Source organism: Mucor mucedo (genome assembly GCF_025094135.1).
Source record: "Mucor mucedo strain NRRL 3635 chromosome Unknown EV154scaffold_92, whole genome shotgun sequence".
Classification (NCBI taxonomy): domain Eukaryota; kingdom Fungi; phylum Mucoromycota; class Mucoromycetes; order Mucorales; family Mucoraceae; genus Mucor; species Mucor mucedo.
The window spans coordinates 107,045-120,605 of record NW_026252376.1 but is presented as its reverse complement, the minus strand read 5'-3'; the positions used below and the strand labels follow the sequence as shown (position 1 = coordinate 120,605).

At 38.2% G+C, this 13,561-nt stretch overlaps 1 protein-coding gene across 1 annotated transcript; it reads left to right on the top strand.

Annotated features, from left to right (window-relative positions):
* Positions 1-1,963: 1,963 nt before the first annotated feature.
* EV154DRAFT_566779 (uncharacterized protein) lies at positions 1,964-2,523 on the top strand (the record flags this gene model as incomplete). The annotated part of the gene is made up of 2 exons (XM_051605978.1): positions 1,964-2,161; positions 2,221-2,523. 2 exons carry the CDS (start codon positions 1,964-1,966, stop codon positions 2,521-2,523), a joined length of 501 nt encoding a protein of 166 aa, XP_051454487.1.
* Positions 2,524-13,561: the final 11,038 nt, after the last annotated feature.

The following is a 13,561-nucleotide window of genomic DNA, read 5'->3' as shown; positions in this document are numbered from 1 at the left end:
CGATTACCACCGCAGCTCCCCGTGTACCTGAGAAAGGAAGTTGATAAGCAGAGCCATTAGGGTACGCAGACTCGGTATATCAATCACCCATGATCTCCTTGATACGATAATAATGGGGACAAATTTGTTCAATGCATCTGTTGAAATGAAACGATAATTTTAATATCTCTATGTGGCTGACAATGTATAATATATATTTTTACTTACTTTCGAATTCCTTCTTTCCAGACTCGCCGGTGTTACCCATTGCACCTTCGCCACTTTGCGTATCCTTCCTATATGCATCACGATAGTTGGACATAATCTTACGAATTCTTGACCGGATGCTAGAACTTGTTCGACATAATACGTTTCGGTCCACAAAGTACTTCACACACCGAGAAAGAACAGCCGCCGGAGTCTCACCATCCTTTCCGTGGTTGGCCCCATCCTTGTTGAAGGATTTAGTCGATCCCAAGTACTTGCGCATATTGATCCCTCCGTCTTCAAAGAGGAAATCAATAAGTCTGTCATCATAGCTAATGTTATCGCTGCAATGCTTATCAATTGCCTCCCAAGGATGGTAACTGGTGACAGCAGCTTCGTCCTTGACCGCGATTAAGGTCATGCCGGTGTTCTTGGCCTCGGTTTCCTTGCTACCAACCTCATTTGTGACCTTGTCATCCTTGGGCTCCTTTTGGCGGTTATGTGATCCTTTAGGTCTACCTCCACCTTTCTTGACTGTCACCTTAGGGGTAGTCTCCTTGGGCTTCTCATTGTCATTGATTTCGCAAACGGTAATGACTTCTTTGCCTTTACCTTTGTCACCTGAGACACCAATTGTATTTTCAGAGTATTGTTGCATGTTATCAGAGTTCATTTTAAGTTTATTGTTATAAAAATGTATAAGCAGTGGCCTCAAATTGTTCACAAGCTAATAAGCTTTATATAAGAAGTCAAAATAAAGTTTGTCAGGCACAGACTGATGTCATATTTACGTCATTGATGAAGCATTAAAACTCAAAATATATTTTGGGGTCCTCATTCGTAAAAATGTAATTATATTTATGATTGGCTAATTATTTTTATTCAAAAAATATTATTTTTAAAACCTCGACGACTGAGGACCCCTATTATATTATCACATTATTATCACATTCTTAATTCCCCAAACTAGTATAAATAGCTCCTAGCTTTGTATCAAATAAACATTATCTTCTATTTTATAATTTCAAGTACTTGCTTGCTTACTTACTGATTAACCACTGAGAGTTGAATCTTATATACACTACTTAACCTATTACAAGACTGATAGATTTGTCAATACCAAAATGGTATATATGCCTACGATAAAAGTACCAAGCAGTCCGACCCGCACCATTCCGTTTGACACGGACATCGACATGGATATTCCGGTAGAACTTGAAATCAGGCTAAAGAAGACCAAATATCAGAAGAGGAAGTTCGTACCACTTACTAAAAATAATACAAAGTCAAAGAAGTGGAAACAATAGGCCTTCACACCAAGACCGTCCAGACGGTTTTTAGGCGTCCGGACGGTTTTTGTTCCAAAAACGATTTTTTCAATTTTTGGCAATCCGTACTACAAATAAACTATTTGGCTGACGTCAGGTACCCGGATCATTTGCATTTTTCTAAAATGCCTACAGGCTTTTGCTTTTAATTTGATCTTTCTTTCAATTTATTATATCAAAATAAATAATAACTATAACACCAGCTACTCCGGCAATCCAATGGACGAACACCGCCTGATTGTTTCACGTTTAAACACTACTAAAGTCTTTTGCTCCCTTCCAGATGAGGAAGAGGAAAAAACTACGAAATGTTGAAGCAGCAGAGACTAGCAAGAAAAAGACGACTTTACCTTAAACAAAAAAAAGTGAATGACGAGGAGAAGTTGAACAAATGTAAAATAATTTTGCTGCAACGAATTGTACACAATGTTATCAATACCATTCAGATTATGAACTACGATGTCTTATTTTGTATTTATAACGGTGGTATCCAACATATGGAAGCTACTTTAGTCAGAAGGAGAAGTAATGATGGTAGAACGGAGAGACAATGGTGGACTATCGTGCAACCTAGCTTGACCGACGAACCTCTTCTCGACAGCAGTGGTAGAGCAGTGCGACAAAGTACGTTTAAGGAACACTATCGAGTTACCTTAAGTATAGTACATTCCAATTGCTTGTTAATTAGCTTAGTGAAACTTAACAGTACGCGAACCTTTCTGAGCGAGATACCAATTGGCCTGTGTGGAAGCAAGTTGCTGTTGTTATGTGGAGATTTTGCAACACTCATTTTGGATATCGAATGGCGAAGGATCAGTTTGGTTGTAGTCACGGTAGCTATAACAAATTCACGGACAGGTTCATCGGCGCTATGAGTACCGATATAATGGACAGAGCGATTACATGGTCTACGACTGTTCAAAGAACTAGAGCTATTCCGAATGGATTTGCAAAAGATACCCAGAAGGGACACCGAAGATTGGAAAAAGTTATTGGTGCCATCGATTGAAAACTTTTTTCGATCCATAAGCCTTCAAAGGCCAATGACGGTGTTGTTATGCCGATCGTAAAGGTGGAATCAGTATGAGTCTTATGGCAGTTTGCGATGACCAGAAACGATTCATCAATATTTTAACAGGCTTACCAGGTAAGTTTAGAAAATGGAGTGTGTACGTCTTACCTAATTATCATGATGTGTTTAGGCAGCTTTCACGATGCACGAGTATTTAAAAGAAGTCCTCTTTACGACGATCTAATCTTCCGTGAATCTACCACATGCTTGGAGAGAACTTTTATAGTTGGAGGTACATACTTTTAAATTATTGTTAAGGATCTCTCTAATTTTTAATTAATTGGTTCTATAGTTTAGATGCAGCGTATCCTCTCTTGCCTCAGCTGCTAACTCCCTATATCGCATCTCGCGGCAGGCAGTCATCACGCGGGCTCACAGCTAGTCAAAAACTTTACAACAAAATACATTCAACAACAGGACAATTGATTGAAAATGCTTTCTCTGATCTGCTAATGAAATGGAGATTTCTCTTCAAGCATTTGTACTTGAAAGACGTAAACAGATGTTGTAGAGCAATTATGTGCTGCGTTTTACATAATTTGTGTATTGATGACGGTGAAATGCTTCACGCCAATGATGGAATGTTGGATGCCTTTCAATTATCCGATAATAATGATGGTGCCGAGTTCACGATCAGTCATCTATCTGAAAGTGATTTTAGTGAAAGAGAGATGAGTACACTCATGCGAGAACTGAAAAGAAAAGCTGAAGAAAGACGTACGGAAGTCCGGAATGAACTTGAATAAATTAATATAGTTGAACGTTTATTGTTGATTTGATCTAGATTCGTAAATGTCATTTGCTCTTTTGGCTTCGGCAAGCAAAGCATCATCCCGGGATCTACGATACAATATATCCTCTCGTCTTTCTCTATCTTGTCGACGCAGCATTTTCATCTCTTCTTGACGGTCTCGTTCTTGTCGACGAATTATCACCATCTCCTCCTCTTCTCTAGCCCTCTTCAGGGCCCTTTCCTCGTCCGATCCAAGAAGGGCTGCAACAAGTTGCCTAGTTGAATTCTGTAATTCTTCTCTCATCTGCTCATGAAGCTCACGAATGTCTGCCAATGCATCCGTCTAATCTACTGGTTCATTTCTATTTGTGGAACCTGTTGCTGATGAACGATGAATTGATGGAGCCGGGGTTGTTTGTCTATGAGCATTATTATTGGAATCAACGTGATCGCAATTATTTCTGCTGTTCGGGATGTTGGTGCTGTCGATATTAGGTGATCTGAAGGTAAAATTCGAAAAGCCGGTGGACCCCTTTTTTGGGTGTGAACGGATTTTTTTAAATTGGACAAAAAAATGATTTCATCGATCAGGTGATGCCGTGACGGTTCTTCACTTTCAAATTTACTAAAAGACCTAACGTGATTTTATTAATAAAAAAACGGAATATTCCTTTTGGCTTATCTTTAATTTTTTTTTAAAGTACCTATTTACCATGAACCCAATTGACGAAACGTTTTTCGATATAATGCAAGAGCAACTTTGGATGGGAAATGCTGACCGTTTTGAAGACGAAGATCAATACTTCGATGCCGTGATGGAAGAAATCATTAGAATTGACGAAGAGTTCGATTTAGAAGAGGAAATGCTTGAACAAGAGGTTGCCATTGCCGAAGAGAACATTATTGCGACTATGCTCGTCTTGAAGGCAACTATGACGTTTATTCCTTGTTCCAACTTCGGGTTAGAGAAACAATTTTGCATGCAGCCACTTTAATCAACTGTGACATCTTTTATTACATCTTCATAAGCAACCCCGGGCTGATGACCCGAGAATCGCACAGAAGGGTTGTTAGAACCGAGCGTATGGACACGTACGAAACATACTGGACGATAAAACATCCCCACTTGAACGACGATCGTAACAGCCGCCATAGCTATAGAGCTCATTATCGAGTCAACAAGTCGACCTTCGAGTGGCTCGTCAATCGTTTGAGTAGATGTGCTGCTTATCTTGGGTCAATTCTGCGAGGTGGTTACTCTGTAGAACTTCAAGTTGCGTATGTGCTTTGGAGATTTGCTAACACGCATTTTGGTTATCGAATTGCCGAAACTCATCTTGGAGTAACTGCCGGATCTTTCAATAATTTCACTAACCGATTTATTGATGCCATGTTGGAGATTACTCCCGAACTTATAACATGGCCCATCGAAGATAGACAGAGAGCTTTGAACAATGCTCGTGAGTTTGCAGAACTTGGTGGACCTGGTGCCACGAGACTTTCTGGTGTACTCTGTGCAATTGATGGCAAACTGGTTGTGATCCAAAAACCAGCAATAAATGGAAACGCGTATGTCGATAGAAAGAGTCATGCATTCATGAATTCGATGGCAATTTGTGATGCCCGTACTCGGTTTATGTACGTAGAAACTGGGCATTCCGGTAAGTTCATGTGGAAGGATAAAAAAATGACACAGCAGCTTACCGTTTGTTATTATATTATCGCAAAAACCATGATGCTAGAGTAATCACAAGCAGCGTGATGTATCAAAATTTTGTAGGATGCGGCCAGATGGTGTCTTGCAAAGACTTATATTTTGGGAGGTAAGTTCATTAATTATTTCAAGGTATACAAAGCATTAACGATGAGACCTAGATTCGGCTTACCCTTTGCTGCCAAATCTCATTGTTCCATTCCATGGCCGACGTGAAAGCACTGCGGAAGAAAAAATTTTCAATGCAACCTTTTCTAGTTCTCGAATTAAAATTGAACAAGCATTTGGTGGGCTCACGTTCAGGTGGAGATTCCTTTGGAAGCACTTGTATATTCTCAGCGTTGATAGAATGGCTAAAACCGTCATATCTTGCTGTGGTTTGCAAAACGTTTGTGTAAACCAAAATGATATCGAAGAGGCAATTTTGGATGGAAGTTTGGATTTTGAGGGATTTGTAGAGGCAGACCGTAGAAACCAATTTGAAAATGAAGTGAACTTCGAACCTCCGCTTCCTTTCCTCGGTACCGATGCTACCATTGATGCTGCAGGTATGCGCCGTATTAAGGCAATGTCTATCTTAAGAAGAAACAACATCATGAGGGGAACAGATAGACTTGCTTAGTTTTCAAAAGGTTTTTATTATATTAAATATATTTTTTATTTAATTATTGGAAGACTTCCAAAGCTGTTAATTCATCAAAATTAAACGGACTTAAAAATTTTTTTTATGATGTGTAACCAAAAATTAACCTTAATTTCAAGACATTTTCTACTGCTTAAATGGAGAAAAGTTAATTGACACCCCCCACCCCCCTTAATTAACTTGAAAATTAACTTCAAAAAAAAATTAACTCAAAAAAAAAAAATCTCTTTTACATTTTCTTTTAAAACTTTGCATGCAATATGCTTTAAGGATTATGAAAGTAAAATAAATGTATTGCGAAGAGTTTGTTTATAAAAAAATAATTTTATTGTACTCTTTTACGCTTATTTGAAACGACTTTTTTACCCTTTTCAGAAGAAGTAGGAGATGGTTCCTAAAAAAATGAAAAAAAAAGGCATTTTTTAGTAAATACAAGACCTAAAATATATCACAATGGATATTACCTTGGCCACTGATGTTTTGATGTAATCAAACATCGTCATCATCTATGTTTGATTCGGTTAGCTCAAATTTTAAATTCATGAAAGTATAGTTAAATATTACCGCCTCCTTCAACTCGCTGAACTCCTTCTTGACATCGTTCAGCTCATTCTTCATATCATTTTTGACCGCCTCCAGTCGAATGTTAACATCTTCCAAGGCATTGTCAACACCTCCAAGACGGTTGTCAATCATCTCCAGATTGATATCGTTCATACTGTTCAGACTGGAGGAGGAAGGGGCAGGGCTCTCTTGCTGCCCAAGAGACGAAGCAATGGCACTTGCCAGGACACCAAAATGACTATTGAAGTCCTCCATATATTGGTGTGCCCCCCTGGACTTTCTTGGCATTGGGACAGTTCTTGCAACCGAACGAGGAGATGGTGCATCTTGATCGCACGCCTTGGCGCTCTCCTCAGCCAATTCATCAATTGACCGAAAGCCATTAGCACCATAGACAGCTTCCACAGGATTCGCATTGTTTGGTACTGGACTTTCATCAGCTCCACATTCCAATTTAGAAGTCTTGATGGTTATGAGCTCCTCAATTTCCCTTGCGATTCTGACGGTTTCGGTCAAGGCGGGGCTTCCTAACAGGGAATTGTTTTCATATGTCATTGTTAATAAGGTTTTACTACGTATGCATCAGATTTATGTTAATTTACCTGTGGGTCCCTTCATTGCTTTCAAAGACTTGTATACAGTCCTCAAAGACGTAACCGTACGCTCACAAGCAGTCTTGACTCCTTTCTTTCCAGTACTTAATCTGATGGCCTCATTCTCTTCTGCGACCTGCTTCTTTTTTCCTGCCATGTACATTTGGCACACTTCGTTCCATTCATCAGCTCCAGATGGTAGAACATTCTTTACTATTTTGAGCAAGTAAAGCTTGTCATTTTCAGTGAATCTTACGGCTCCTGGAACGTTTCCCATTTTTGTTTGAATAAATTGTTTTGACAGAAAAAAAATAATTTCATAAACAGGTAACTCAGTTTTTATAGCTCGTCGTTAAGCGAATCTCATAATGCATGTGTTAGACTTCTTTTTTCAGACTTCTTTTGACCTATCATTAAGTTGTGACTATATGTAATGGAAATCTATTGGGACGGGGTCTATTGTAACTGAATACAATCCTCCACCCCCCTACCCCTTCTTTCCTTATAAAATTTTTTTCACGGTTTTATTATATATTTAAAATGCCTCCAGTAACCAAACGTACATTATTACTGTATACACATATTGCTATTCTTTCTGCTGCTGCTTTTCAGTATATGAATTTACTTGAATCTGGCCGTCGTATCAATAAACAGTTCTACACAACATCCAAAAGTTTACATGAACCTTCCGAATCAGCCGCTAGAAAATTGATTATGGCTCGTCAAGATGATGCTTACATGTGTCATCTTGGTTTAACCACCGCATCATTTGATGAATTATACGAAGAATTCCTCATTGAATATCCTAATGTTTTCAAGACTGGACGTAAAAGAGTTTTTGACCCCGAGATGATCCTTGCTCTAGTTCTTATGTGGTTACACAGTACAATGAAGCAAGAAACACTTTGCATGATTTTTGGTGCGCCTGCTGCTACAATTAGCAGATCCAAAAATATGGGTATTGAAACTCTTTTGAAGGTATTCAATAAGAACAAAGAAGACCCCCGTTGGAACATCTCTTGGCCTACTGAGGATGAAATGAAGGTTTTCAATGAAATGGTGTATTCAAACACAACCAACGACTTTGAAAAAGAAGTATTAAGAGGGGTCTTTGGTTTTGTTGACGGACTTAACCTGAGAATACAGCATCCTGCTGACCCTTTGGAGCAAAATGCTTACTATAATGGATGGAAAGGAGACTGCTACGCCTCGCAGGTTTTAGGGCCCTCGCAAGCACATCAAACTATTTTTTAAAGATCCCGATTAAGGACATTAAATTTTTTTTTTTTTTTTTTTTTTTTTGTGAAAGGTTACTTCAGACTTCCAAAAGAAATCTTTTTCTGAAATCCATGACGTTGCTTTTTAAATGACCCAATTTGAATGATTAATAATAAAGTTTTTGCAGATTACTAAAATATCTGTTCCTTTATTTTTTAAAGACCACAACGGCGAACTATTTATGTAAAAAACCAAAACTTGTGTCGGGAGACCAAAGTTTTGGTCGCATAACACAAATTTGTCAAGAAATACACAAATCTTTTTTTTCCGGCAATTATATTTTAAATCTTGCGCTTTTTTTTTTTTACCGTCCTCTTTTTTTTTTTTTTTTTTTTTTTTTTTTTTTTTTTTTTTACATGTTGCAAATTCCAGACTCCAAAAACTGAAAATAATGAGCTCTGTCTAAATTTTTTTTTATTCTATTTACTAGTAATCAGTTGTTTGGCCACAAAGTTTTCGGTCAAGCTTTTTATGAAATTGTGCTTTTGGCCACACGACTTTGAATTTACTTTTTGTAGCCGAGTACTGCACAAGGCCAACACATTCAACAATGTCGGTTACATCACACACAGCAATCTTGCGATAGGCTTTATCTTTTGTGTTTTCAAGGACAACAGGAACACCATGACTGTCAAGACTGTGCTGCTCCATCACCTCAATCACTGCCAAGAAGGCAACCTCATTTTCCTGCTTATGCTGAATAAAGCACTGCACCTTTCCAACAAACCAAGCATTTCGGGTCGAGCTAAGGACATTGTTTTAATATCTCTTTTTCGTCTCTCTCTTTCTCTCTCTCTCTCTTTCTTTTTGTTTTTACCTTCTATTGGTACTGACATCAAACAGTACGATGTGACCGGCCCTTGTATGCAAATTCTTGGCCTTTCGATCGAATTCTGAAGAGAATTGCTTCGAGTCCTTCCATGTTCTTGCTGCAATGACTACGTCCATACTTCCAAGCTCTCCTGCTTTATAACCTGCTGTACGCATATAGTAATGTCGCAAGGCCCTGACAACTTTGCTCTTTATGAAGCCACAGCATACCAGTTCCGCACAAGTGTCATCCAACAGGGTGTCATCCATAAAAGGAGCCAGTAGTTGAGGGGAATCGGGCAAGCCTGATGGGTGATCCAAATACGAGGATGGGCTGCAACCAGAACCAGAAACCAAGCCAGACGTGAGACCTCGGATATGATGTGAGTTGTAGCCTGCTTGACTTCTGATGGTGTTGGAAGCATTGGCATTAATACGGCTTTTGGACTTGATCAGATTGCTGTATTTTTTTATTGTACGTTCCAAATTGCGACAAGAGTAGGTTTTCAGAGGTCCTGCATTTTTGACAATGTACTCCAGATGACACAAATAATGATTGTTGACAGTGAAAACACGAACGTTTAATCTCTCCGCTAAGATCTCGTCTCTCAAAAATGTATGCCATTGGTCAAATCTTATCATAAAGGTGGTTAGGTAAATAAGAAAGTTAATTTTTCCAATGCAAAACCTCATCTATTTTTCATATATGAATACAGTACCTGTTATTCATGTCCCTAGTGTCAGCATCGGATATAGACCATTGGATGGCTATGGAGCAACCATACACTAGATTCATCAATGCTTCTCTTGCTTCTTCGGATCGTATATGCTGAATGACGAATGTTGGAATAATATACAACAGGAAATCATGCCAATCTACAGCACGGTTGTGTCCCTTTGTGCGTTCCCAATTTCCTTCAAATGACTGGGGTATGTTCGTTCTGGATGCGTTAACAAAGCCATCAATTACTTCGAAAAAGCGGCTGTTCTGTGTCTGTAATCTACTTAAGCCGAAAGAGTAGCCTTTATAACCCGGCGCTTTGTAACGTACGTTATCCGCAGGAGAGACCAAAGCATATACCAACTTTCCAATGTTTTGTAACAAATGCATTTCGTCGCAAAGAAAAAAAGAAGATCCGTTGAATGTTGGTAAGCGACTGATCTGTTCGGGAACACCATACATTCCGTTTTCCTTCATCAAAAAAATTATTCGTAAGTATACATTGTATCCATTAATACGTCAAATATACTAACCGCTATTTGACTGCGTGATACCAACTCCTTCTTGGTTCTCATAGTTCCTTTTTTCTTAAAATACATGCCGTGTGAAGTTCCAATTGGTCTTTCACCAGTGATGTGATAGTTGAGAATAGATTTTAAAAGAGAAAAACAATAAAGTACTTTGAGACTGCTTATAAGTTTTATTAAGAGTAAAAAGTAGATTCAAAGATTGAGAGGGTTCTATTCTAACTATCAGTTTGCATATTTATATATGTTAAGAGAAATCGGATTATGAATTTAGTTTGATGGATAAGTTACACAGCACTAAAATAGTGCTTGTAGTTGGATATGATATAATGTATAAGAAATTAGTTCGTGTTGTGATGTAATAACGTATGGGGTGATGAAGTGAGATTTAATTTTAATATTGTTTTATGGTGTGATTAGTAACAACAGTAGGTGGATCACCACAAGTGACTTTACACATTCTGCATCCACTAGTCGATTGGTGTCCTTGATGGTTCATTAAAGAGGCAATACCGGGAATATCACCTGTGATTCCAAGAATAAACACTCTTCCTGTGTAGACATCGCGACCATTCTTAACAACTGTCATGCCTTTCGTACTCAAGACTCCTACTTCTTCAATGAATGGCTTTAAGAACGACATCAAATCGTATGTCTTTTCAGGGCCACCTGGTATAACACCTAAAGGCATCATCATGTTTTCTTCAAATCTATGAAACGGTAAGAAAGGAAGAAAACAACTTTCACAGAAAAAAGGTGGGGGATCTATATTACCTAACGGATGGGTCGAGGTTCATAATGATAGAGTGAATCATGGTTTGGCTATGACCGGGTTTGTGCTTATTTTGGAAGCCATCAATATACATTACAAGGCAGATATCTTTTTCACCAATAACCCCTTTACGATGCAAACGCTTGAAGTCTTGACCCGAAAAAATATCAGCAAGTTGATTATCATCGAGATTAAACGTAGGCTTGTAGTCAAAAAGCTCCCTGTTGTCATCATCCAATAGCATCTGTGTCAATGCTTCACCGATGGACACGCATGGCATAATTTCACGAGAAACTTTGCTATTGTCTTTGAATCTTTTCTCTTTACATTTGGGATTAGGGCAATCTACAGCTTGATCATCATCCATGAAAAGGTAACAGCTATTAACGCAGACATCATATTCTTTACAAATACCTCTAGTCTTAACCACTGTATTTTTTATCTGATCAGGAGAACGAAGCTTTGTCCCACCTAAGCCTAATTTGAAAGATAAAAACATGAGAAATGGAAGTCTTTGTTGCTTTTTGTTTTACCTTGGATGCAAGCTTCTGGTGCGATACAATCAAGCAAGTTTTTGTTGATGAATGAAATTAGATGGCGTTGTACTTCCCTCGATACACCTTTCTGATCAGTTAATTGGAGGAATCCAACTTCAAATGCCCTCAATTTATTATAATGGCCGTGGTTGCTATCAAAATACTCATATAAAATTGCGTCAGGAAACTCTTCCTGCACAACTGATTCATATGTATTGCAAAAGTAAGTCAAATGCACGTTATTTAAAAATTCTTTCGCCTATACCTTCGTCGACATCATCATCATTTCCAGGAGTATCTGCACTGTCAAACATATCGATATCTTCCGAGGAGAATCCGTCAATTGGAGTTACATGGGAGGATTCGATGCTCTTATCAACTTCATCGGCTAAAGAAATACACCTCTTCTTTTGTACGTGTACGTACATGCTTTTAGCATTAGGGGCTGAATATTGGCATACGTTACAGACGTTGTAAGGATTAATTGTGTTATCGTTATTCATATGGAAAAAGTTAAGTAAAAATATAAAGAACTGAGAAATTAGATTTATGCTATATCCAACAGATTTTATAGCCTCCTTTGTAGACTACACTAAAAAACGTCATCTACGTACTAGTGACAATGCTAGCTCTTGTCGACAGTAAATTGGTTATGAAAATCACCCAAGAACGTGTAGTTGATAAGTAAGTAATACGTGAATTTACACGCATATATTTAGGGACCATGTATATTTCTTGTGTATGGACACTTTTTGGGAATTACTGTCATTTTTAATGACATTGTTTATTACATCATTGTTTAAATAATAAAGGAGTTTAAATTTTAACATATTATATTAGACAGCCAACATAAGATAGTCTTGTTCCTTTCTTCATTATTTAACTCCTATCAATATGCCAAACTACAGCGTAAACTCTTTTGGTGAATCCGCACAACGTTCAGAAATCGCATGGAACGAAACACTCGCTACCGTCAAACGCATGGAAAGAAAACGGGATATTCTCCTTCAAGAGCGTGATGATGATCGCGAAAGAAACAGAAGAGGTATATACATTTATAAGTGATAGACTATGGTCGGTTACAACTCATACTAACGTCTTTAATTATCATAAATGCACTTACAGCCGAACCTGCGGTGCCAGCTGTCTATCAAAGTAGAGACAATGAGTTTGATAGCCTTTTGTCTTCACACGAACGAGACATTCAAAAACCATCGGCTAAAGGCAGCAAATACCGAAAGTCAGCTTACATTGAATACTTTCTACAGAAAGTGAAACCGGATTTGAAGATCCAGCTGAGCGACAGTCTTCTTGTGAGAGATCAGAAAACGTTGAACATCCAAACCTTCGTTTCGCAGCTGAATTCATACAGCAAGACAAGTGTCATGCAGCTTAAAAGTAAGCTTGATGCTTTGAACCTTTATGGTGAAAAACTTAGGTGGAAAGTTATTCCTTCTCACCTTAAGTCTGAAGCTGTCAATCATTTGGAATTGATGGCTAAAAGGTCCAATCTTCCTTTAGATAAATGTACAGAAAACTGGGCAGCAAAAACATTGATTTCGACTAGTTACCACAACTATATCAGAGCATTCATGGTATGTTATTTAGCTTTTGGTTTGGCTTAATTTTTATTTTATTTTTGATTGACAATCATTGTAGCCCGAAGTTTCTGACGATGGAGAGCTGGTTTCAGCTGTTGCAGTTCCCACTGCCATCCAAGAAGACATCGGTTCTGGTTCTGTGGATGATCAGATGTCTGATTACGGTGAGCTGGAGGAGATTGAGCTAGAAGATAAAGTCATCCCTCCTGCTCCTAGAAAGCGTGCTGCCCAGGCAAACGGAAGAGGGAAAAAAGCTGCAAGGGGCTCGAAGAGAACAAAAAAGTATGCGAGAATAAATGTCGTTCAAAACTGTTGTCATTTGCTGATACGTTTTTTTTTGTAGAACTTAATTACATTTACCTCTTCTTTCTGCTCTTTTACTTTTTTATGTGCCTTCTTCCTTCCTTTTTTTTTTTTTTTATAAATAAATGTTATGAAATCTACTAAAATGACACTAAATTTCATTAGACCAATAATTTTGTA